This window comes from Diorhabda sublineata, chromosome 4, assembly GCF_026230105.1.
Source record: "Diorhabda sublineata isolate icDioSubl1.1 chromosome 4, icDioSubl1.1, whole genome shotgun sequence".
In the NCBI taxonomy this organism is placed as follows: domain Eukaryota; kingdom Metazoa; phylum Arthropoda; class Insecta; order Coleoptera; family Chrysomelidae; genus Diorhabda; species Diorhabda sublineata.
Window position 1 is genome coordinate 2,492,955 of NC_079477.1, and position 27,367 is coordinate 2,520,321.

General features: G+C 29.2%; 2 protein-coding genes and 2 long non-coding RNA genes across 7 annotated transcripts in view; 3 read left to right on the plus strand and 1 right to left on the minus strand.

The window, feature by feature from the left end:
- The first annotated feature begins 595 nt into the window (after positions 1–595).
- LOC130443572 (uncharacterized) lies at positions 596–2,050 on the plus strand. The gene is made up of 2 exons (XR_008909862.1): positions 596–1,516; positions 1,812–2,050. It is a non-coding gene; the product is annotated as an uncharacterized LOC130443572 (long non-coding RNA).
- A 328-nt stretch (positions 2,051–2,378) lies between these two features.
- On the minus strand, positions 2,379–27,031 carry LOC130443571 (uncharacterized). Of its 2 annotated transcripts, XM_056778310.1 has the most exons (7): positions 26,583–27,031; positions 26,337–26,512; positions 7,644–7,740; positions 7,465–7,552; positions 5,494–5,567; positions 4,302–4,455; positions 2,379–4,200 (listed from the first exon to the last, which is right to left on the minus strand). In XM_056778310.1, exons 2-7 carry the CDS (start codon positions 26,399–26,401, stop codon positions 4,091–4,093), a joined length of 588 nt encoding a protein of 195 aa, XP_056634288.1. In that variant the 5' UTR covers positions 26,402–26,512; positions 26,583–27,031; the 3' UTR covers positions 2,379–4,090. The 2 variants fall into 2 exon arrangements, with proteins under 2 accessions (XP_056634288.1, XP_056634289.1); XM_056778311.1 differs by lacking the exons at positions 26,337–26,512; positions 26,583–27,031 and adding an exon at positions 23,641–23,779.
- Positions 4,464–5,418, plus strand: LOC130443573 (uncharacterized). The gene is made up of 2 exons (XR_008909863.1): positions 4,464–5,069; positions 5,166–5,418. It is a non-coding gene; the product is annotated as an uncharacterized LOC130443573 (long non-coding RNA).
- The window catches only part of LOC130443567 (alpha-tocopherol transfer protein-like), a 31,786-nt gene continuing 28,247 nt past the window's right edge, over positions 23,829–27,367 (plus strand). Inside the window, exon 1 of one of the 3 annotated variants that reach the window (XM_056778306.1) lies at positions 23,829–24,953. In XM_056778306.1, the coding sequence (XP_056634284.1) occupies positions 24,888–24,953 (66 nt within the window). In that variant the 5' untranslated portion in view covers positions 23,829–24,887. The remainder of the gene's footprint in view (positions 24,954–27,367) is intronic. The other 2 variants (XM_056778304.1, XM_056778305.1) reach the window with 2 other exon arrangements.

A 27,367-nucleotide genomic window follows, 5' to 3' on the forward strand; every position in this document is an offset into this window, starting at 1 on the left:
TTCAATGTCAAAGGTCAAAAAATGAGTTTTTCGCGATTATCAGCAAAACGGTAAGTTTTATCATGAAAATATCTTAGACAAAAATTGTAGATCGTAAAATTATCTACAAAAAACGTATCAGTACTTTTTTTTCTACGAGCTACCGTTTCTGAGATATTACGATTTTAATGGTTATCATAATTGCACGAAAAATACCAAAGCTGCAGAACTACATCGTCGAACTTTAGCAACATCTTCGTCAAATTATAATTTATTTGATGAACTTATGACAGTTCCACCCAGTCAACAATAATTTCTTACAAATACACACAATAAGTCTCGGTTCATTTCAATGTTGTAAGAAAAGTTTACTGTTACAACTTTTACAACATTATATCTCAGAAACTGTAGCTTGTAGGAAAAAAAGTATTAATACGTTTTTTGTAGATAATTTTATGATCTACAAATTTTGTCTGAGGTGTTTTCATGATATAACTCACCGTTTTGCTGATAATCGTGAAAAACTCATTTTTTGACCTTGAATAAAGTTTATGTCAAACTATCAAGTTGGCTTGGAAAATGAATGTGAAAACAGAGAAAGTACGCATGCGCCGAAGATTAACGACTATCAGCTGTTTAGTATGAAGCATTCTTTGTGTAGCTGTTTGCTTCGTTCGTAAAAATAGATCAACGTATTGTTGTGATATTTCACATGAACCTTGTAAAAACTGCAACTGAAACTTATAATTTATTGAAACAAGTATATGTTTGTCATGTCGACGTGTTTTTGAGTGGTGTAAGTGATGGCCAAGAAGATGTTCAGGATGAATCACGCCCTTCTACGTCAAAAATGGATGAAAACATCGAAAAAGTCAGTAATTTTGGTCGATCTGGTCATCGACTAAGTATTCGTGCAATTGTTAAATCTATAGAAATTGACAAAGAATGTATACGACAAATTTTACATCAAAATTTCTTCAAATTTGAACAAGAATCTCGAAAAAAATATTTGTATTGACACTTTGAACGTGATTGAAAATAACTCAAACTTATTAGAAAAGGTAATAACGTATGATGAATCAAATCTGCATTTAAAATAACAATACGGTAGATGGAGCGTTGAAAAAAGATAATAAATTATTATATCATGTCTTCATATCATTTTTCGGAGTTTATAACAATTATAAAGATGATGGCTGTTTGTTTGTTTTGCAGTAGAAACGAAGAACTCAAAAATGAAACTCATAATTTATAGAAACAAGTTTTCTTCAATGAATGTTTATCGCGTCCACGTGTATTTGAGTATTTTGAAAATATTTATTATCACATCATCTTTTTTATGTTTCAGACATTTACGAAATTTACAAAAATTTTATTCCTGATTTCTTTATAAAGAAATTTACTCCAAATCTTATTCTTCTCAAAAACTTATTTATAATTATCACAGTTCAATTATAAATCGTCCTTTATCTGTCTATAGAACACAAATAAGTAAATTTAGTATAATTGGTGGTGACCCTGCTTCTTATATTCGCTGGTAAGTTTTTCTTATTTTTTTTAACGTTGCTTTTGATATAGTGCTCACAACATTCCAGTTATCTTTAATAATTTGAGCAAATTTTGTAAATTCGTATTTTCTATTTATTTGAGGAACAGAACGAATAGAATATAACAGATTTCCTGCTTAGTTAGATTTTTAAGAGTATATAAATTCAGTTTTTTAATATTTTAGAGCATAAGCTCCTTTTGATTGAAATCTGTTCTACCTACTCGTTCCTTCTTTAGTAATTTTCATCTGTGTTCCCGTTTCCTTCCTTATTTTTTCTCCGTAGTTCTACAGATGTCCCAACCACACAAAGGACTCAACCGGTACACCTCCATCTCATTCAATTCAAATCCAACAACTGGGAATTAAGTTGAGGGCTGCAACCATCCCGGATTTCCATAGATGAGTCCCGGTCTAATTTTTAATATAAAAATAAATCTGTGTTGTTTTTAATTTATAACTGTTTTTATTCGTTGTGCTCTTTTGGATACACAGTTTTTTTTAATAAATTTATTTGTTTTTAAACCTTTTTTTTATTCACAACAATAAACAGTAATTTGGAGAATCGTGTCCGGGGATAGTTTGTTTAATTTTTATTAATTTAATTTATAAGGTATTTTAAATTCATATTTAACTTCGTTCGTTAAAAAGCTGGTGCATCCAATTTAATATTAATTGTTCACCCCATGCGAGTACCAATTATTTAAATACTTCAACTGATGCCGAATACTACTTCCTGAGGAAGAGTCTGCAGCTGTAGAAGTAAGCGTTATAAAGGAAGGCAATATAAGTAAAGGATGTGAGGTAGGAAAAAAGAAAGTGAAAGTATAAAGTTATTAATATAAACTAAAAATAAGAAATAAAATTTATTCAGTTAAAAAAATATCTATAGAGTATATAATTTCCCAAATTTTAACAATTATAATATATAGTGGTGTCAAAAACAAGAATACAAAATTTCATGACAAGTAAAGATATTCAATTATTAAAACTAGTATCTGAGTATTATAAAGGAAAATATTTGATTATTTCAATATGTCATTAAATATAATTGCATAGAGATGAAACAATCATTACATTTGATATAAAGATAGAAAATATAACATTTAAGTTCAATAAAAATATTAACTTCAATACTTTTTTCAAAACCTTATCAAGTATTAGGAAACATCCATTACAGATATATTTTCATTGTAATGTAGTCTTTACATCATGTTATTAACAAATGTTTTGTAAATAACAGAAACTGGTAAGAACAATTTATATAAATAGAAAACTTCTATAACTAGTTCTACATTTTGCTTAATAAGACATTAATGTGCATTTGAACTTAATTAAAATATTGAACCTCAATACCTTTGTAATATCTATTGTTTCAAGTATTAGGCAACACTCATTACAAATTTATTTTCACTTAACGTTTTGTAATTATTCTAATTGTTTTAGTTTCTTTTATGCAAAGACCAAAATAAAAAAAATTAATGAATGAAAAATGTTGTATGACTGGTTCTCATTTATGCTGAATATTAAATTAAGGTGCATTCCAACTTAGTAAAAATATTGAACCTCAATACTTTTATAATATATCTATGGTTAAAACTGTATTAAGTATTAGGCAACACTCATTACAAATTTATTTTCACTTAACGTTTTGTAATTATTCTATTTATTTTAGTTCCTTTTATGCAAAAACCAAAATAAAAAAAATTAATGAATGAAAAATGTTGTGCGACTGGTTCTCATTTATGCTTAATATGAAATTAAGGTGCATTCAAACTTTTATAATATCTATGGTTAAAACTGTATTATTAGGTAACACTCATTACAAATTTATTTTCACTTAACGTTTTGTAATTATTCTATTTATTTTAATTCCTTTTATGCAAAAACCAAAATAAAAAAAATTAATGAATGAAAAATGTGCGACTGGTTCTCATTTATGCTTAATATGAAATTAAGGTGCATTCAAACTTTTATAATATCTATGGTTAAAACTGTATTATTAGGCAACACTCATTACAAATTTATTTTCACTTAACGTTTTGTAATTATTCTATTTATTTTAGTTCCTTTTATGTCAAGACCAAAATAAAAAAAAATAATGATTAAAAAATGTTGTGTGACTGGTTCTCATTTATGCTTAATATTAAATTAAGGTGCATTTAAGCTTAATAAAAATATTGAACCTCGGTACTTTTATAGTATCTATTGCTATAAATGTATCTAATATTAGGCAACACTTATGACAGAAATATTTTCATAGCATTAACCACGTTTTATTATATTTATTTGTTTAATTCAATAATTTAACCAAAATATAACTAAAAATTTAATTTAATTTTTGTAAAAACGATATTAAAGTGCATTTTAGTCTAATTAAAATATTGAACCTTAGTATTTTTAAATTCTGTATGGCCGAAGCAGGTTCAAGTATTAGGCAACACATATGGCAGAAATATTTTCGACCTATTAATTAGGTTATATAGTAAAACTTTTGTTTTCTTTTTTTTTGTAACAAAAAACAAAATTTGAAACGTTGCTTTACAACTAATTCTAATATTTAATTCATATTTTCCGTCTTCTAAAAGGATCTCTTGTATATGCTCCTTTTTCGGATTCTTCCCTGAGGTTGGCAAAGAAGCTAAACGAAACGTACCACATGTAACAATAAATCACTAAAAACGGAAAAAGTATTTAGATAACTGGAAGAGATGAGGAAAATCAAATTTTTCATTTATTTCAATTTCACGTCTTTTCATATAAAAATTAATCATACCTAGCGATATTAATCCAACGACCAACCACAACGTTCCTTGTAACGTATGTCCGTCGATATACAAATTTATACTGTTAATTAAAATGGATATCAAGAGACCAATAGCCAGCATCCCTCCAAGGACTACCCAAGGGATCATTAAGTACCAATTACGCTGAAAGACATTTTTATTTTTTACATAAACTTAAATAAAACGTCGCCAGAATTTAAATGGATGGATGGATGAATGAACATTAAATAAATGTGAAATAACGCTGTTACAGTGTTGCCACAATTTAAAAGCTGAATGTAAAAATTGAACTAGAAAATGTACTAGATTGTACCAACTTCAAACAAATTTAATAAAATTATAGAAATATGTATAAACATAAGTTTAAATTAAATTTTTTTTCCAAAAATGTTGTAGACTGTGTCAATTATTATTTTAAAAAATCTCGCCTCTGGTACAGTACATGCTCCCAGTGGGAGAAATTGGGAGAAAATGTACTAAAATTGTACTAGCTCTGGCAACACTGCGCTGTTATATATTTGACATTTGACATGATTCAAAACAACGTGCTAGAAACTGCATGCAATACGATTAATATTCAAGTTATTTGCTATTATGCAACATTTTCCAATATAAGGAATAAATAATCCAGCAAAATTAAATTCATCAAAGAAAACGAAATAAATTAGTCTTATAATAGTGTTTCAGATGTTAGTGGTAGTGACATTTGGTCGTTTGTTTATACAAAAATACATAAAATTTCGCAGGTTGATACAGATGTAAGTGTGAGATATTTCATGAATCACTTATTTGACCTTCATCTGCAACAAGATATTTTACATTTTTCGAAGCATTAGCTCATATCATAATTTTAGTTTTAGATTGAGTGAAAAATACGTTTCTTCCAGTTGGTTTAATCCTACTGCAATTATGTTTTGTGATTAATTAAAAATTATTACTCATACAGTTCAATCACATTTTAAATTTAATAGCTCCAAGCATGGATGAAAGTAATTATGATTTTTGGGATGAAACATGCGCTTGTTAGGCTTATGGAAATTGATAATTTTAAGATAATCGAATGCATGTGAAATAAATAATTGATAAATAATAAAAAGAGTGGTATTTGAAGAGTATTTTTTGTTCTATAATATAAAATATTTTATGATATTTATCTTATTAAATTATAAAAAATGAACTCACCTTTACCACTCCAATAATGAGGAGGATTGATAAAATTACAGTCATACATAAATTTATCGTGATAATTACTTTGACTGGAAAATAAAAATAAATATATCATTGAATTAACAGTCACGAAGCAAGTGTAATAGATATAATAGAACTAACTGGTTCCTTAGAAATCACTAAGCGTTTCTTGGGATTTATCTGCGACGTCTGCCATCCAGATCTTATATGAAGTCTGTTGTAAGATTTAAGGGTATTACAAAGGAATGGGGACCACACCGACGATGACACCTGGTTATATACCTTCCAATTTGAAGATGTGTGAGAGATATTAATATTTGGGATTTGTGAGAGACCAATAACTGAATCATTGAATTAAATACTGTGGAATACTGGAACAGGAAAAGTTTGTAGTACGTAATATGACTAAAGAAAAAAATAAAAGGCACGGAAATGGACAAATAGAAAATTGAGGTTAGATCAGATCCGACAGAATAAAATAAACCTGTAAGAAACAATTATACATTGAGAAGAAGCAGTTGATTTGGTACGGGCACATAGGTAGAAAAAATTGTCAAAAAAAATAATGAAATGGATCACAGGAGAACAGAAATAGATCATTCTGGACGCAAAAATCAATGTGTGTTCTAGATCTAAAAGATGAGAAATCCGAACTGCCAAAAAGAGTGATAATTAGGCATCGGACAACGTCGTAGAACCTTATATATATAAGGGGTTTTCCAATAAGAGGTGTTATTTTGATATTCAAAGAAAAATGCCATTTTTTGAGATAAGTGATCGGATGTTTATTTCATTATAAAGAGGAAGGTATGGCGTTAATAATGGAACACAATATCAACCAAATGGCCGCCACGACTGCGCTTACAGGACCATATCCTTTTCATGAAATTTTCCGTAACCAAATTGCAAAGCGGCTGCCCTATGTCCTCGATAGCCTCACGAATTCCAACTTTGAGGTCTTGAATCGATGCTGGACTGTTGGCGTAGACCTTATCTTTCACGTGACCCCAAAGGAAAAAGTCGCAAGGTGTTAAATCACAAGATCTCGGTGGCCAATTGTGATCACCACTTTTTCCCATAAAAGATCGATTGTTTCGTTGCTGGTGTGGCACGTAGCGCCGTCTTGTTGCAAGTAAACGTTGTCCAAATCAATACCATCCAATTCGGGCCATAAAAAATCATTAATAATCTCTCGATAGCGCAATCCATTCACCGTAACTGTTGCTCCGGCCTCATTTTCGAAAAAGTAAGGTCCAATGACACCGCCAGACCATAAACCGCACTAAACAGTCACGCGTTGAAGATGGAGAGGATTTTCAACAATAACTCTTGGGTTTTCCGAGCCCCAGATTCGACAATTTTGTTTATTGACGTAACCACCAAGGTGGAAATGGGCCTCATCAGTTAAGATGATTTTCATGCATTTCAAGGACCCAATCAGCAAAGATACGACGTTGTTGATGATCGGCCGGCTTAAGTTCTTGTGTTAACTGAACTTTATGGGCCTTAAGACCCAAATACGGTGTAATGACGTTTGTGGAATGGCTAATTCCAAAAAACGACGAGGAATGGACAAACCTGGGTTTTCTTCAACACTTTGGGCTACAGCAGCAATATTCTCAGTTGTTCTTGAGCGACGTGCACGGGTTTTATTCTTCACATCACTAACTTGTCCCAACAGCTCAAATTTGTCCACCAATTTCTGCTTCACGTCGACCCAAAAATGTTTTAGTTTTACGAACCGTCTCTGCCGAACTTTCACCATTTTTATAGTGAATTTTAATAATTTCAATGCGTTGTTGAACGCATTTTCATTAATGGCGTAGTTTCTACTTGTCAAATGTCAAAAAATGACAGCTTCGAAAGTGACATTTACCGAAATAGCGGGCTATTCAAAATAACACCTCTTATTGGAAAAGTTTCTCTAAAATTACAATGTACTAATTTGTAAAAAGGTATACTCACTAGCCCATTGCGGCAACCAATCAAATATTATTGTCTTCAGATCCACTGGAGCTACGTATATAACTATTATTCCGATGATAGAAAGAAGCTGAAAGAAATTGAAAATAAATTTACCTTCCGACCAACGAAATAATTTAAAATGAACATGTAGGTATATGAAAAAAATGAATTTTACTTACTATGGCAGCTAATCCGGAAATGATAGTACCAGTTCTTAGTGTTCCACAGCAACAGAATGTCTTCAAAACGTAATTAGCCATAATGCAGACTAGAAACCTAAAAAATGTCTATTATTTTATCAATTTATAAAATAGATTGAACATAATTACGATTTTTTACTATATGAAACACGATTAAAAGTGTGGGGCTACAAATTTATAAACATTTAAGATGAAGATATTAATCAAAGTTTTAAGCAGAAAAGATACATGTTTAATTTTGTTTAGTTTTCGTATAACAATTATTTATCTATCGATTTTTTATTATATTTGATAATCTGCGTTGAAAAATCATCTTCAAGTTATCTTGAACACGATAGGTAATTACTTTTGCTGCCCACCCGATTAAACCTTCCGACCCGTGACTAAAGCGCAATGGGTTTCTCAGAAGAAATGCTCTCACGTCATTTTACATTATTAGGTAAACATCCATTAGTTCATTTATGGTTACAACGACTTCTTGAGTCACAATCGTATAATAAAAACATGTGTGCATTCACGGAAGGTCAAGAAAAAAGACTGTTTTAAAGAATTTATGAGAACGTACTGAGAAATGACAAGGATGTTACTTTTCTAGATAGATTTTACCGTTAAAAGTATCGTAGCTAATGAATGTAGAAGTGATTTGTTGAAAAATTTCAAAATAATTTAGTTAGAATCATTTGTCTTATGGTTGATTTGAAAATAAATAATTATCCGAGAGGTAAACCCTAATGTGATAACTAAAAAAAAACTGTTAAATAAATTGTTGTAGATTATTCGTTACCAAAATTTATTTTTTATGAATTTATTAGAAAAAAATATATTTTAAAAGAACTTTTTATCGATTTTAATGAAGAGACATTTGTGTTTCTTTTTGAAAAAAAGCAGTAATTTGTCCGTAGAAAATTTGGTACTAAAAACTGTCTTAAGAAAATTGTTTTTCGAAACACAGTAAATTGTCTTCAGAAGCTGTTCTTTTCACAAAACAAAAATTTGTTTTCAGAGACTATTTTTTGTAAAAAAACTAACCTGTCAATTACGTTTACATACTAGGTTTTTCAAAATCATATCGAAATTGAGACAAACTCATATTTACCCTTAGAAACTGTTTTTTTTTTTCAAAAACAAAGCGAAATTTGTCTGCAGAGACAATATTTTCCAGTAATAAACCTGTCATTACTCTTCAAAGACTGTCTTTTTGAATAACAAACCAAAATTTATCATTAGAAATTATCTTTTTGAAAAACAAACCTTCATTTGTCTTTAAAAACTGCTTTTTTACCAAAAACAAAGCATTTTTCAACTTTAGAAACTGTTTTTCATGGATAACAAACCAAAACTTGTCTTTAGAAACTAGTTGTTTGAAAAAAATTCGTAATTTGTAAACTCTTTTCTAAAAACAAACCTTTTTTGTACTCAGAAACAGTGTGTTTAAAAAATAAACCGTCTTTTGTCATTAGAAACTGTTTTTTGTTCAAGAATAAACAAAAATTATTCTTTGGAAACTTGTTTTCGGGACAGAAACTGTTTTTTTAAAGCAATTTTTCTCTAGAGACTGTTTTTTGAATAACAAACCAAAATTTATCATTAGAAATTATCTTTTTGAAAAACAAACCTTCATTTGTCTTTAAAAACTGCTTTTTTACCAAAAACAAAGCATTTTTCAACTTTAGAAACTGTTTTTCATGGATAACAAACCAAAACTTGTCTTTAGAAACTAGTTGTTTGAAAAAAATTCGTAATTTGTAAACTCTTTTTTAAAAACAAACCTTTTTTGTACTCAGAAACAGTGTGTTTAAAAAATAAACCGTCTTTTGTCATTAGAAACTGTTTTTTGTTCAAGAATAAACAAAAATTATTCTTTGGAAACTTGTTTTCGGGACAGAAACTGTTTTTTTAAAGCAATTTTTCTCTAGAGACTGTTTTTTGAATAACAAACCAAAATTTATCATTAGAAATTATCTTTTTGAAAAACAAACCTTCATTTGTCTTTAAAAACTGCTTTTTTACCAAAAACAAAGCATTTTTCAACTTTAGAAACTGTTTTTCATGGATAACAAACCAAAACTTGTCTTTAGAAACTAGTTGTTTGAAAAAAATTCGTAATTTGTAAACTCTTTTTTAAAAACAAACCTTTTTTGTACTCAGAAACAGTGTGTTTAAAAAATAAACCGCTTTTTGTCATTAGAAACTGTTTTTTGTTCAAGAATAAACAAAAATTATTCTTTGGAAACTTGTTTTCGGGACAGAAACTGTTTTTTTAAAGCAATTTTTCTCTAGAGACTGTTTTTTGAATAACAAACCAAAATTTATCATTAGAAATTATCTTTTTGAAAAACAAACCTTCATTTGTCTTTAAAAACTGCTTTTTTACCAAAAACAAAGCATTTTTCAACTTTAGAAACTGTTTTTCATGGATAACAAACCAAAACTTGTCTTTAGAAACTAGTTGTTTGAAAAAAATTCGTAATTTGTAAACTCTTTTTTAAAAACAAACCTTTTTTGTACTCAGAAACAGTGTGTTTAAAAAATAAACCGTCTTTTGTCATTAGAAACTGTTTTTTGTTCAAAAATAAACAGAAATTTTTCTTTGGAAACTTGTTTTCGGGACAGAAACTGTTTTTTAAAGCAATTTTTCTCTAGAGACTGTTTTTTGTAAAACAAACCTTCATTTGTCTTTAAAAACTGCTTTTTTTACCAAAAATAAACCATTTTTCAACTTTAGAAACTGTTTTTCCAGGAAAACAAACCAAAACTTGACTTTAGAAATTAGTTGTTTAAAAAAAATCGTAATTTGTAAACTCTTTTTTAAAAACAAACCTTTTTTGTACTCAGAAACAGTGTGTTTAAAAAATAAACCGCCTTTTGTCATTAGAAACTGTTTTTTGTTCAAAAATAAACAGAAATTTTTCTTTGGAAACTTGTTTTCGGGATAGAAACTGTTTTTTTAAAGCAATTTTTCTCTAGAGACTGTTTTTTGTAAAACAAACCTTCATTTGCCTTTAAAAACTGCTTTTTTTACCAAAAATAAACCATTTTTCAACTTTAGAAACTGTTTTTCCCGGATAACAAACCAAAACTTGTATTTAGAAACTAGTTGTTTGAAAAAAATTCGTAATTTGTAAACTCTTTTTTAAAAACAAACCTTTTTTTACTCAGAAACAGTGTGTTTAAAAAATAAACCGTTTTTTGTCATTAGAAACTGTTTTTTGTTCAAGAATAAACAAAAATTATTCTTTGGAAACTTGTCTTCGGGACAGAAACTGTTTTTTTAAAGCAATTTTTCTCTAGAGACTGTTTTTTGTAAAACAAACCTTCATTTGTCTTTAAAAACTGCTTTTTTTACCAAAAATAAACCATTTTTCAACTTTAGAAACTGTTTTTCCCGGATAACAAACCAAAACTTGTATTTAGAAACTAGTTGTTCTCAGAAACAGTGTGTTTGAAAAATAAACCGTCTTTTGTCCTTAGAAACTGTTTTTTGTTTAAGAATAAACAGAAATTTTTCTTTGGGAACTTGTTTTTAGGAAACAAACTGTTTTTTAAAGCAACTTTCCACTAGAAACTGCTTTTTTTTGAAAAAATCGTCTTTAGAAACTGTTTATTTTTATGAACCAATCATCTTTACAAAGTGGTTGTTTGAAAACAAACAACTTGTAATTTGTTTTTAGGAACTGTCTATTTGTTCGCAGAAACTGTCTGTATCAAAATTTCTCTTCTGAAACTGTTTGCATCAAACAAAGTGTGATTTATCTTTAGGAACTCTTTTTTTTTCAAATATAAGTCAAAATTTTACTATAAAACTGGTTTTTAAAAAAACAGTAATTTGTGTTTTGTCGTTAGAAGCCGTCTTTTCTAAAAATAAACCCAAATTCGTCCTTCGAAACTATTTTTTCAAAAAACTAACCTCAAAAACTGTCTGTTTCAAAAATAAACCAAAATTTATCTTCTGAAACTGTTTGCCTTGAACAAAATTGTGATTTGTCTCTAAGAACTGTTCATTTTTTCAAAAGTCAAAATTTCAAGACTGAACATGTAAAAAAAATAAACCCGATTTCTTCCTTTGAATTTATTTTTTCAAGAAACTAACCGACATTTACCTTTAGGAATTTTTTCTTTCGTTAAACAATCCATAATTTATCTTTTCTTTTTCAAAAATCAACCAAATTTTGTCTTCCGAAAGTGTTTCTTTTCCAAATAAGACTAATTTAGCTTTCGAAACTATTTTTTTTTTAAATTTGTCTTTGGAAACTGTTTTTTGGAAAAGAAATCGTCATTTAACCTCAAAAACTGTATTTTTGAACATAATTTGACATTTGAACTGCTTTGAAAAATTTTCTTCAAAAATCAAAGGAATTTTGTCTTTTGAAACCGTTTTTTGAAAAACAAACTGTAATTTATATCGAGAAATTAGTTTTTCCGGAAAACAAACCAACATTTGTTTTTAGAAACGGTCTTTTCAAGTTAATTCCGTTTTTTCAAACATGTGTGAACCTCAACCAAATATTACAATCAAATGAAGAAATATGTCACGAAGAACGATTCATTCCAACTTTAAAATGATTACCAACTATTAGATTTTCATATCAAAAATTTCACCGCACTATTAGCAAAACGCCATACGACTACAGAAGAAGAAAAATTTGGGAAAACTAAATTAGGTTATTTTGGTAATATATGGTAATTGAAAAACTATATAATTGTAATTCCTAATATGGAGAAAACTACTTATTTATTTCTTGATATTACTTAGTACCTGAATACAAATTTTTTTCCATAAATGCTCAATTAACATCAAGAGACCTTGACATTTCTATAAATATCCTACTATCTTAATTCCTCCCCATAATTTAGGACTTCCCCTTTCAGTCAGCCAATTACGTCCACCTAAACTCAATTACTTTTATTAGTATATTTACCAAGCAATTTGCTAAAGTAAGATTAACGTTCGTCTTCACTAATATCTCCTACAATGTTATTTTCAGGGCTGAACTTGTTTGGAAATTGTTTCTAAAACAATCAACCTTCCTTAAATTCGATAGTGAATATTACTTTATAACAATAAATCTAAATAATGAAAGATTTAAATTTGTTAACGTTCATTCTCAATACCTCGAAACAATGATCATATTCATATCAAATACCCGTTCAATCTATCGTAGATTTGTCTTAAATCATACTAACTCCGGTCCTGATTGTAATAAAATCATATTAAAGGCCGATAAAGGTCATAATTGACTCCGCCTGCAAAAAGCCATCAGTTCGATTTTGTGATATCCTTACCTGGCATTTGTTTTGTACGGATCTAGGTCAAGATCGTCTTAGCACTGACATTTGACACCCTTTTTACTTTTTTCGCAGTAGCGATCGTTCTTTACAATGACTCATTTATCGTTTTTCAATAATGTCGATGATGTCTGGATTTTATTCTCAATATTTATAGTCTATTTTTATGAATAATAGAGTATTAGAAAAGTGAAACTTACAATATACCGCAATTTGCTAGTAGTAGTCTCTCCAAATGTTTTTCTGTTGTTTTGTACAGCTAATAGTTTATGAATATTATTCCAAAATAATACTCGAAATAAGCGTAAAAAGTTTTGGATTGAAAATTAATAGAAATAGAGACGATAGTTAACTACAGTAACATTAATTATATAATAATTTCCAATTAATTAATTGCATAAACAATTTTTGATTTTATAAAGTTTATTGTAGAGAACTATGAATGATATAAGTAATTATTGAACTAATTTCCTTTGCGAAATAAATATTCACACGAGTAAACAACAAGGGAAAACAAATTCATATTGTCAACGTAATTTTAAAGAATAGTTATTTGTATGCCAAGGACCGAAACGAGTCCAACAAAGTAATATTTCAGCCGCGGCGGCGTATACAACATTTTTTAGACGACGCATAATACCCAAAACTTTTTCAGTTATACTGAGGAAAGAAAATAAATTATAAACATTAATTAAGACAAAACTTCGGATGAAACAAATAATTTTAGAAAATTTATGGTTATGCAAAATCATTGTGAAGGAAACTGTCAACTGTCAACATTGAAGTGGCTAGAGTTAAAGTTGTCTACTCCAGACCGTCCCGAAAGTGTTTTGCAGTACGGAACTGTCACTTTCAATACATGGAACATTCAAAACGCAACTTTCGGTATGTAAATAAATCTCGACTCATGTGACAATATTCACAATCCTGAAAAAATGAATTATGTACACACTTGTTACGAAAATAACTGTTTAACATGTTGAGTGGAGTTATTTTTATTTGATTTAATGTTTGTAACCTTGGAACAAATGGATTTCAAATGCAAGTTCACAATCTTCATTTTCGTATCCAGCGGTTAAAAAACTTTTTATTCTCAAGAAACATAACGAGTTCTAAAGTAGGTGTATGTTATTTTTTCTTTTTAAATTCATAGTAACAAAGTAAAGAAGACGAGATTATAAATTTAAATATTTGTGTAATAATTATTATCCCACGTTTACAAAAAAACCGACCACGGAATATTTGTTTTGTCGCCTTGACTGTGTTGTAAAAATAAAAACAAACAAAATATTTTCTTTCCTTGTGCATTGAAATTACTTGTAATAATTCTACCCGCACACGTGCTGAATTCTAAATTAATCAGTGATTAAAACTAGTCTATAGAGGTTTTATTACTATTGATATACTGTCGGTAAGTGTAGGCTGGTCAACTAGGTCAATTTTTACGGATAAATACATACACTTTCAATAAAATTTGTCATATTAATAATACAAGTTGATACAATATTAACTTGAATGTAACTATTATCCTTGGCCATAATTACACTAAAGCTTTTATTAGAATACTGAAATACGTGCAAATATACCAGGTGTTCAATGTGTATAGGCTAATTTAATTTATTATAACAATTTGTTAGGTTAGGTTAGATATGGGGTTGACACGCGGGTTTGTGCAGTCAAAATTAGAACTAAATTGAAATTTATATTGAACTAAACTTTCTTGTTATTAATTTTATAAGGTTATAGGTAAACTAATAGAATTACACATATGAGGAAAGCTCCTGACACTGTCTGTCAGTGTTTCGGGACATTGCTAACTTTCATTCATTGCCTTTTCCTTTATTTTTGATATCAGTTTTAAAAATAGAACGCCACGGTGGCAAAAAAAAACCAATAACACGATTAATATTTCCAAAATCAAAGGACAAAGATGTTGTAAACGAAACTATACCGCCAATACAGACTGGCCTAACGTATTCTGTGCTCATAACCTCACAAAATTGAGGAATTAAACTATTAAGTTAGTTGGCACAAAAATTTTCTGCATGAATCATTTCAGTGTCTTTCAATAAGTAAATTAACTTGTTAGTTTAATGGTAATTTTTAATTTTAATGCTGTGCTAAGTACATCGACATTTAAATCAAAAATTGTGTGACGACATTTTGGATTCACTGACAAAAGACGCGGGCCGTTCTTGGAATGCAAAAAATCCGAATCAAATCAAATTTTTATGTATTGTATGTTTCCAAATATAGAAAAAAAAACGTTAGTTTGACCTCGGCTATAATATCGAGATGTTTCGTTGTTTTAATTTACGTCACGTGTCGCTTTTTCTCTTGTATAATGGACTAAGATTCGATCCGGGCAGCTGTGGATCATTTCGGTTAAAACACAGCTAATAAACCGAAAGGTTAAATCGGAATCATACGGTTTTCTTGTTTCCGACTAATTCCAAGAAAAAATTTTACGATGTCGGCAAGTAATATATAAAATCGGCAACGTATCCTTGACTCCGAAGATGATTTATCTGGCGAATCGAACATAAACAAATTCTAAATTCGAAAAACAGATACGCGAATGTAATTTTCGAATATTTAGGCGGGTCAAGAGCGTTTATAAATATCTTATTTACGTTTCGGATCACAGATACCGAGCCTGGAAGTATTAACATCGACATTGTTATAAAATCATCCAGATGAGGACTCAAAATGCCACGAAAAAATCGCGTCAATGGCGTATAATTTCGATACTAATCTAACCTAACCTAACTTTTGGCTTTTTTGTGTCGAGAACCCTTTAAAAAATCTCGGCAGAGAAAAAGAAAGATTCGTTGATTTATTTTCTGTAATCAAAAGGATTCCTTGCCATGATTAAAATTCTAAACCATCGAAATAAAGGATCGGTGTAAAAACACTTTTTGACAGGGAGAGAAGCGAAGACCCCGAAAGAGATGGAGAACCACTCTAATAATTAAACGTCAGCGGATACGAGGAAAAGAAGAAAAAGAAGAAGATTTTTTCTATGATTTCGTTATCAGATATTAAACATTTAATCCGTATAACTAAGGGCCGGATAATCGAGTTTTTTTTAATTTCCAGCTCGGGTGTAAACCGTGTAATCAATACCTACGATAATACGAATGTTAATAATATTGTTAGATCTATAAATTTGCTTAAAATAGAACATTAACTCATAGATGAAATTATATGTTTATTTTTGTATACGAGTTAATTTGTATATTACTAATTTATTCAGCGTTATATAAATTTAAATTACGTAATTACAAAACTGGAACCGATAATGAATATTTTATTAATATCAAGTTATTTCTAATAGATGGGGTTCGCTTAGTATGTTCAATAATTAACAGTCTATACGATGTAGTCATTTCTCGCACATTTTTTTTTTAATTTCGAAACCAATTTAACGATTTCGCATCTTTATTTCGGTATGGGCGACTGGTAACGTAATTCTGAATGGTTTTAAAAAAATATTTATTCAAAAATAACTCATAAATCAATCTATTTTTGTCCATTGGCAGTTGAAATAGCAAATAACGCGGCAATCAAAGAATCTGAGAACAAGGTGGAGCTACTTCCTTTTCTCCTTGACATAGTAAACTAAAACATTTTTAAATACATTTGGTTCGTTGGAGAATAATTTAACAGTGAATTCAACATGAAAATATAAATTTTTAATATCTCAGACATCCATAAAATGTACAAAATGTCTTTAAATGTTTTACATTAAATAAATTCATACATTTCTTATAGTTTATTAATCATCGACATGGTTTTTACGTATTTACGGCTGCTGGAGAAGTGAACCGTAAATTCCCGCTTCATGCTCTAAAAAGAACCCATTCGTCGTGAGAAGGATGCTTCTCGAACACTCACGTGCAGTCTGGTTACAGCTTCGTGAAGAAGATGTATTACAAAACCAGCTTCACTGAGGATACCTTCCAAACTTTTGATCTAAAAAGAAAGCGGAAGGGAAAAGGATTGTTTTACCAGCGTCAATCCCACCAATGAGATTAACTAAAAGACCCAGAAGTAGTGAAAAGTACCGAGACAGATCGTTCTTTGAAAATATTCCACGTAAGGAAAAAGAAGGGAATTTTCCTGACGATGACTCAACTGCTTTGGTTATCTATGGAATGTTTGCCTTATTTTAGGACTGAACAGTTAAAAAAACCTGTCGTTCCGATGGTTTTTGAAAAGCTAATCAGATATTTTGACTTGAATCTTTCAACTTCAACAAGAAAACTTTAATTTCTGCCCAACTGTTTAAACCTCGCACTTGTAGGCATTCCTGATAGTCTGTGGTATTGAATCGACGTCCTGTATGGTCAAAAAACCAGACACCGGTCGAATTCCGTGCCCAAAAGGGTCATTCATATGTACCTCAGCTTGTTTCATACCAGGTGTTGTTGATTAAACAATTTAGTAACTTGGGTAAATTGAAAAAAACTATTAAAGTCAGCATTCGATAATTTTCCAGACTAAGAATGGGAAAATTGTCAGTAGTTTGAGTTGGTTTTGATATAAAAAGTCATTCCGGTCGTTCGTCGTTTTTATCTTGCTCTAAATCGTTCATCAGAAAGTCTTCAAAGTTATTTAATCACCACCATAAATAGATTTGAAGATTTAATGAACTTTTGCAATTAGGAACAAAGCTTAATGTATCAAAATCCATGTTTTGCTGAATCCCACTGAATTAAACAACGTTGTAAGATTTTGGAAATATCTTGACGATTGAGGAAACTTGAGCAAAATTACAAAGTTTCTGAGCGTTTCTATAGTTCATTATTGGATTTTAAGAGGCCAGAGTCCTTTGCCCTGTCGTTCCGATGGTTTTTGAAAAGCTAATCAGATATTTTGACTTGAATCATTCAACTTCAACAAGAAAACTTTGATGCCTGTCCAACTGTTTAAACCTCGCACTTGTAGGCATTCCTGATAGTCTGTGGTATTGAATCGACGTCCTGTATGGTTAAAAAACCAGACATCAGTCGAATTCCGTGCCCAAAAGGGTCATTTATATGTACCTCAGCTTGTTTCGTACCAGGTGTTTCCGCAGACATCTCAGAGTTATAACAACTAGACTTTTGCCTACATTAAGAATAGATCCTGGGCTAAATTGGTAGTTTTGTTGATCTAAATCTGGTCCTTGTGGTTACCCGGTTATCATGGCACTCCAGTACAAGCCTGGTTCACACCGTTCCAGTTGGATAATTCATCATTACAATCAAGAATTAAATCAGATTTAATTCTTTAGTTAGCTAGGATTGAAATATACGCTTGGAAACATATTTTTAAAAACATTTTAAGGAAAAACACGCGATTTTGTATAAACTTTAAAAGATTAATGTCTTCCGTTTCATTGATATACAATAATTATTTGTTTATAGTTGAGAATTTCATAATTACGGATATAATAAAATATAAACTTCCTGGTTTACAACACGAGGATACGAGGAATGTTCCAGAAGTATTTGAACCGACAAAGAAAACGCAAAGTTTTGAAAAAAATATATTTATTTTCCCAACAATGTTCAATAAGTTCTATACCCTTTTTATAATAATCCGAGGGGGCTAAATCTGGCTTATAGGATGCATGAGGTAGTACTTTTTCAGACCTTTAAAATGAGTTTTTAAAAAACCATCTGCCATGAAAATTAAGCTAGTTATGACGAAAATTAAAAAAAACACGTTTTTCAACATTTTTTCGTGAAAAACTCGAAAATTACTCATTTTCTCGAAAAAATTATTTTTATCAAAATTGAAGCTTATAAAAAAACGAAGAAATTAGTCAGTTTAAATTGAATTTTTTAAATAATATTCAGTAATTTATGAGTCTTTGAAAGCCAATTTTTTCTTTTTCGTAAATTTATGCAGAGGTTTAGACTCATATAACGGAAAAACGATTAAGTTTTCATGGAAATTTGTGATAAACATTTTTAAAGTACTTTTTCAGACCTTTAAAATGAACTTTTATAAAACCGACTAGCATGAAAATTAAGCGAGTTATGACGAAAATTAAAAAAAAACACGTTTTTCAACATTTTTTCGTGAAAAACTCGAAAATTACGCATTTTCTGGAAAAAATTATTCTTATCAAAATTGAAGCTTATAAAAAACAAAGAAATTAGTCAGCTTAAATTGAATTTTTTAAATAATATTCAGTAATTTATGAGTCTTTGAAAGCCAATTTTTTCTTTTTCGTAAATTTATGCTGAGGTTTGAACTCAAATAACGGGAAAACGATTAAGTTTTCATAAAAATTTTTAATAAACATTTTTAAAGTACTTTTTCAGACCTTTAAAATGAGTTTTTACAAAACCGTCTACCATGAAAATTAAGCTAGTTATGACGAGAATTAAAAAAAAAACACGTTTTTCAACATTTTTTCGTGAAAAACTCGAAAATTACGCATTTTCTGGAAAAAATTATTCTTATCAAAATTGAAGCTTATAAAAAACAAAGAAATTAGTCAGCTTAAATTGAATTTTTTAAATAATATTCAGTAATTTATGAGTCTTTGAAAGCCAATTTTTTCTTTTTCGTAAATTTATGCTGAGGTTTGAACTCAAATAACGGGAAAACGATTAAGTTTTCATAAAAATTTTTAATAAACATTTTCAAAGTACTTTTTCAGACCTTTAAAATGAGTTTTTACAAAACCGTCTACCATGAAAATTAAGCTAGTTATGACGAGAATTAAAAAAAAACACGTTTTTCAACATTTTTTCGTGAAAAACTCGAAAATTACGCATTTTCTGGAAAAAATTATTCTTATCAAAATTGAAGCTTATAAAAAAACAAAGAAATTAGTCAGTTTAAATTGAATTTTTTAAATAATATTCAGTAATTTATGAGTCTCTGAAAGCCAATTTTTTCTTTTTCGTAAATTTATGCAGAGGTTTGAACTCAAATAACGGAAAAACGATTAAGTTTTCATGAAAATTTGTGATAAACATTTTTAAAGTACTTTTTCAGACCTTTGAAATGAGTTTTTACAAAACCGTCTACCATGAAAATTAAGCTAGTTATGACGAGAATTAAAAAAAAACACGTTTTTCAACATTTTTTCGTGAAAAACTCGAAAATTACGCATTTTCTGGAAAAAATTATTCTTATCAAAATTGAAGCTTATAAAAAAACAAAGAAATTAGTCAGTTTAAATTGAATTTTTTAAATAATATTCAGCAATTTATGTGTCTCTGAAAACCAATTTTTTCTTTTTCGTAAATTTATGCAGAGGTTTAAACTCAAATAACGGAAAAACGATTAAGTTTTCATGAAAATTTGTGATAAACATTTTTAAAGTACTTTTTCAGACCTTTAAAATGAGCTTTTATAAAACCGTCTAGCATGAAAATTAAGCGAGTTATGACGAAAATTAAAAAAAAAACACGTTTTTCAACATTTTTTCGTGAAAAACTCGAAAATTACTCATTTTCTCGAAAAAATTATTCTTATCAAAATTGAAGCTTATAAAAAAACAAAGAAATTAGTCAATTTAAATTGAATTTTTTAAATAATATTCAGCAATTTATGTGTCTCTGAAAACCAATTTTTTCTTTTTCGTAAATTTATGCAGAGGTTTAAACTCAAATAACGGAAAAACGATTAAGTTTTCATGAAAATTTGTGATAAACATTTTTAAAGTACTTTTTCAGACCTTTAAAATGAGCTTTTATAAAACCGTCTAGCATGAAAATTAAGCGAGTTATGACGAAAATTAAAAAAAAAACACGTTTTTCAACATTTTTTCGTGAAAAACTCGAAAATTACTCATTTTCTCGAAAAAATTATTCTTATCAAAATTGAAGCTTATAAAAAAACAAAGAAATTAGTCAATTTAAATTGAATTTTTTAAATAATATTCAGCAATTTATGTGTCTCTGAAAACCAATTTTTTCTTTTTCGTAAATTTATGCAGAGGTTTAAACTCAAATAACGGAAAAACGATTAAGTTTTCATAAAAATTTTTAATAAACATTTTCAAAGTACTTTTTCAGACCTTTAAAATGAGTTTTTACAAAACCGTCTACCATGAAAATTAAGCTAGTTATGACGAGAATTAAAAAAAAACACGTTTTTCAACATTTTTTCGTGAAAAACTCGAAAATTACGCATTTTCTGGAAAAAATTATTCTTATCAAAATTGAAGCTTATAAAAAAACAAAGAAATTAGTCAGTTTAAATTGAATTTTTTAAATAATATTCAGCAATTTATGTGTCTCTGAAAACCAATTTTTTCTTTTTCGTAAATTTATGCAGAGGTTTAAACTCAAATAACGGAAAAACGATTAAGTTTTCATGAAAATTTGTGATAAACATTTTTAAAGTACTTTTTCAGACCTTTAAAATGAGCTTTTATAAAACCGTCTAGCATGAAAATTAAGCGAGTTATGACGAAAATTAAAAAAAAAACACGTTTTTCAACATTTTTTCGTGAAAAACTCGAAAATTACTCATTTTCTCGAAAAAATTATTCTTATCAAAATTGAAGCTTATAAAAAAACAAAGAAATTAGTCAATTTAAATTGAATTTTTTAAATAATATTCAGCAATTTATGTGTCTCTGAAAACCAATTTTTTCTTTTTCGTAAATTTATGCAGAGGTTTAAACTCAAATAACGGAAAAACGATTAAGTTTTCATGAAAATTTGTGATAAACATTTTTAAAGTACTTTTTCAGACCTTTAAAATGAGCTTTTATAAAACCGTCTAGCATGAAAATTAAGCGAGTTATGACGAAAATTAAAAAAAAAACACGTTTTTCAACATTTTTTCGTGAAAAACTCGAAAATTACTCATTTTCTCGAAAAAATTATTCTTATCAAAATTGAAGCTTATAAAAAAACAAAGAAATTAGTCAATTTAAATTGAATTTTTTAAATAATATTCAGCAATTTATGTGTCTCTGAAAACCAATTTTTTCTTTTTCGTAAATTTATGCAGAGGTTTAAACTCAAATAACGGAAAAACGATTAAGTTTTCATAAAAATTTTTAATAAACATTTTTAAAGTACTTTTTCAGACCTTTAAAATGAGCTTTTATAAAACCGTCTAGCATGAAAATTAAGCGAGTTATGACGAAAATAAGATAAGTTCATTTAAAAAAAAATATCCTAACCTAACTTTTCAGAACGTCTGACTGAAACATGCCACTATAAATCAAAATTATACACTTGCAATCCCAAAATATTGTAGTTTGTAACAAAACTGATCATGGGGTCCCAGGGGAACCTGAACTGACCTATTGCTTAAAATATAGAAAGTACACAATCTATTTAGTGAATGATTAAAGTTTGAAAACACCACGTTGTTCAATATTTGTTTGGGCAGCCATCAAAAGTGAACGTTTTCAGTGGATTCCCGGAAAACATGGAAAAAATTCATCGTCGTTCTATTTGAAACCAATATAAAAGCTGAACTAGATTCTACTCTGGCCGTACGACCTGCAAATACCAGCATCGCAGCGGGAAACACCGTCGGGAAGATATTTCCATCGAGTAATGTTCCACAGAAATAGATCACACTTCAAACAGAAGAACCATCAAAACAATGGACTGAAAAGGGAGAAACGGTTCCAAAGAGTGGGTTATCTTTGTTGGGCCAGGTACTTCCGGGACCATCTTCGTAGATTCGACGCTACATCAAAGATTATATAAGAAGGTTATAACCAGGTTAAGGAGAAATAGCTTTGAGAAAACAGACAAGAAAAAACAATTCGACGAGTACGAAAACCATGATGCAGATGTAGTAAGTCTGAAGAAGAGATCAGAATGATAAATATCCGGGATTAAACAGAGTTTATCAAAGATGAACTGTTCAGACCAGTGCTTTCCTCTATGTAACGTACAATAAAAGAAGGAATTAACTAGATCCAAGCAATTAGAAACTTAATATCAGTCCCAATCCAGACTTAGAGCCTCTTTTGACAAGGCGCAATCAAATTCAAATCAAACTGTAGTGAAATTTGTCACGAGTCATGATTTACCACGCCAATTTTGAGGTTATATAACTTTTTAACAATGATTGGACAGGATTGGACTTAACCTTAGTTACTGCTAATTAATAATTGAGCTTCAGATCACATTGTAACGTTAAAACAATGTCGTGCATTATTTTTAAAAACAATTCTATGTCGTGGCCAAATATCCAGTTGATATTTTGGTCTCGGCGAGCCAAATAATTAAATTTAACCCGGAGCGAAAGGGTAAACTCGTGTCGAGTCCATTTCCGAGTTCAACAAACAATTTACCCCCCGTGGGGCGTGGAAATACTGATATTTTCATTACCAGATAAAACTTGATATGTATAAAGAGGTTTTGGAGGTAATTGGACGAAATTCTTTGAAGTAATAATAATCCGACGAATCTTTTATGTATTTTTGATGAGTTGTGACCCATATTTTCCTACTATTAATATATCAAATACATGTTTTATCTCTATAATACGATATTTTCATTATAGATTTAATTGTTTATTTTATTTTTCGATCGAAAGCGAGTGATTAACGAAAGAAAAAGCGATTTAATGAAAGAAACTCCGTACAAAAAACAATTATTCCGTCAACTATTCCAATAAAAATCGAATTTTATTACAAAATCTTGGCAACTAAACCAAAATTAAAAACAAACATTTGACATCATCCCGATTTAAAAATAAAACTCACCTATAACCTTGATTACTTTTAGTTTGTACACTTTAACACAAAAACTAATTGATATATCAATAAATTAATGTCGGATAAGCGATTTATTTCGTTTAAATAAACAACGTGTGCCCGTATTGCGCACTTTTTCGCGATTTTTGCCAGATCAAGCTCGCAAAACGACTGAGAAGGCGCGCGTTTAACTTTTTAAGTGCGCGCGCTAAGAAAGAAAGAATTGTGTTTTGCTAATCGTCGGTAACGTCATAGTCGTGGTTTTTCGCTATTTCTCGTTTACCTTTTTCATGCCCATAATAAATAGTCGACCAACTTTAATTGACCATGAATTACATCAAAAGGAATTGACCATATGGATCGTGATGTTGCGTATTTTAAACCGTTCACAAAAAGTAATCCAAAGTCATTACTTACATTTATATACTCAAGTTGGAACCACATGGAAAAGTTTTTTATTAATGGTTTTATTGAAAAAGTTCTGCATGGTTCAAAAGTTAAAATACAACCATCAGATAACAATTTTTAAAAAGCAGTTTACGAGGTTTTTCAAAAGAGTAAAGTATCTTTATTATATTATTATAAAAGTTGGGTAATTATTTAGTTTAGTTTGCCTACTTACACCCCCGTCCGACCCCAATCCTCTCCAATATTAAATATAATTAGTTACGACTAATCTAATGACACAAATTAACCAATATTTTGATTATGAGCCTAACCTAACCTATATAAATTTTTAAACTCGAAAAAGTATGTGAAGAAATAATTTCATGCAACCTAATCTAAATAATTACTTAAAAGTTATATTCAAATACGCAATTACAGACATTTATTATGAAACTTCAAGTTTTGTGATTATTTACTATAATTATTCCGTATTAATTATACTGGTGGGATAAAATTTAACACAATCTAGTATGCCCTGACATTGTATTGACAGTGAATGTCATAGTGAGTTGTTCATAACCTTACAATATAAATAGCAAATTTACTAAATCGTGAAAAAAAAAATAGAACTTGTTTTAATTCATAAAGACAATTACAAAATACATAGAGAGGCCGCAAATATTTTTAATAATAGACATTAGGCATATAAACATTAACCATTCAACAAAAATTTTAAATAAATTTAAGGCTAGTAATCCGGTCAATTTGAACATTCGATGTTACGTAAACTCTCATCAAGCTGAAAATCGGTGAAATTGTTTAAAATACAATTGAACATAGAATTTGAATGTTCCCCATCATTTCCGTGTATGGAAACAATTTTATTCAAGGTCAAATGTGAAAAAAATGAGTTTTTCGCAATTTTCAGCGAAACGGTGAGTTTTATCACAAAAATACCTTAAATAAAAACTGTAGATCATAAATTTATCTACAAAAAACGTAGGCAAACTTTTTTTCTACAAGCTACTGTTTCTGAGATATAATGATTCAAAAAGTTTCACAAAAAATCTCGCAATTTCAGTATGTTGTTTACCCCACTACCGTCATTTTGACTTAGATCAGCTGTTTTCTTAGATTGCATCTATTTTATTAATAAAATTGTCTTGTCAACTATATAATATCGGAGCACTGTAAACAAACTAAATGACAGATAAGTTTGGACGAGAGTTGTGGCGATTGAATTTCTGTGTGAATAAATGAAAATAACTAAACTTGTTTTAGGGATAATAATAATTGTAGTTATGGAGTTTAGAGGTTAGGAGTCCATTGAAAGAGAGCAAATTAAGGTAGCGCTCTAGTGTGCCAGACATTATTAGAGTCTAATAGTAAATTAAATTCTCATTTGATAATCATAACTATTTTAACAAAACCATTAATATACAAATTCATTCGAAAATTGTACATTAAATATATAAATAAGGGATACTCCTCATTACATCCACCCTCCATATTATTGTAAAGAACCAATTTCAAATAACAAACATTTTAATACTATATTCGAGACTATCCTACTTAGTAGGCAACCAAACTAACCTTATTGTACCATATAACGTTCATTGTCTCCTTTATTATTATATTAAATTATTTACAATCTTACAGGATATACCAGAATGCTGTGCCATATCAGAGCTCATTTTTATTTAATATTTTATTACATATTTGGAATCATCTTGACTTGTAGCTTCAGATAACCTTTATATGGAAATAGATAGTTATCTCAATGCTAAAATTTTTATACTGATTTTAGTGACCTCTGCAAACTTGTAGTCAAAACTAACACAACTGCCAAAATTTGAAATTGTGTATTAATATATTGTATATTAATTTAATTTAATAATGCTGCTTTTCGCATTCTCAAGTTTAAATAAAAACACATGAGTTAATTGTCTCATAATTCACACAAAAAATAAAATAATATCCACAGCATATACAGAATTGTTGTAATTGTCGATTGTTTTTACAAACTTAAAACTTTCCTTCATGCTTTTCCAGAGATATTTAAGATATTGCTCATACAGTGTGTCTCAAATTATTTTATACTAAGGATAAATTATGAATCTTATAGTTGAGTAGGTACTTTTTCTAAAAAATCTTACAATACACATTTTTTTTTTATTTTATAATGTAGTGGAATTATTTAGAAATGGTTAGTGGACAGTAAATTTTCAGAAAAATGATTTGAGTGTCCATTTTCTGATGTTACATTATTATGTAACCAGATTAATATCATCCTCATATAGTCTAAACTATGTACATACCTGGCAGGTTGTAAATTGGTAATGAACCTATTTTTAAACACATTTAGATAATAAGTACAATACATCCTTGATGAAAATATTCCTCACAAATAACCTAGCTTTTGTAGGTATAATCAGGTTTTATCCAAAACTTTCAATTTCTCGTTTCCTATACGATCCAACCAGAATTTGCATACCTGTAATGGAGAGAATATTATTGAGGAAATGTAGATATACCTATTTCGAAATAAAAAGAATATTACTTACCAAGGGATCTTTAATAGGAAAACGGTGCATATGGACTTGTTTATTGCTATTACTACAAGTAGTTACACAATAGTTTATTAACACAAAATATAATATTCGACACACAAACCACAAACGAATAAATATAAATACAAAGTTTAGGTTAACTCAGGGCCTGTGCACTGGAATAGAAGTTGAGGACGATTTTCAATGCCATCTCTGTTACTGGCTCACATCTAAAAGCTTACTTTTTGGTGCTTTATTTTTGAATGTTTGTCAATCTGGATTCGGAAACTAAGTTGCAATCATGCATCGAGAAACAACCAAGATTATTGAATGAACAACGTCCATCTAGCAAAGGTGTTTGATATTGTTTGTTTAATAGCTATTTGCATTTTTGTGCATTTAAAAAGTTACTTATTATTTGTTGCGAATTGTGCTGTCGTGTTTACTTACTCAATATGAATAAACGAGTGAAGGCCTGCTGTATACCAGGATGCACGAATAAGCAAGCGATAAGGTGAGAGTGATATTTACTATTTATCAACATAAAAATATTTAAATTGAAATCAATTTCATATCTATAATGATTTTATCCTTATTCTACCTTTTTATAGATATTCCATTTCTACGAATGAAGACGTTTGCAGAATTTGCTTGCAAAGAATAAATAACTTCCAAGTTATTCCTTGCAGATACAGTATTATCATTACATAGAATATGTAATACTCATTTTGAACCAATTTGTGGAAACCCCAATGGCAGGTAAAAGTTTCACTGCCAACTCTATATTTACCTGGTAAGTA

What these genes read in the sequence shown, in the direction of transcription:
- LOC130443571 (XM_056778310.1), bottom strand. Translation starts at nt 26,401, where the DNA reads ATGTATTGTACTTATTATCTAAATGTGTTTAAAAATAGGTTCATTACC. An exon ending in ACCAATTTACAACCTGCCAG is followed by an intron (nt 7,741 to 26,336) that starts GTATGTACATAG and finishes GACATTTTTTAG; the next exon opens with GTTTCTAGTCTGCATTATGG. An exon ending in TCATTATTGGAGTGGTAAAG is followed by an intron (nt 4,456 to 5,493) that starts GTGAGTTCATTT and finishes AATGTCTTTCAG; the next exon opens with CGTAATTGGTACTTAATGAT.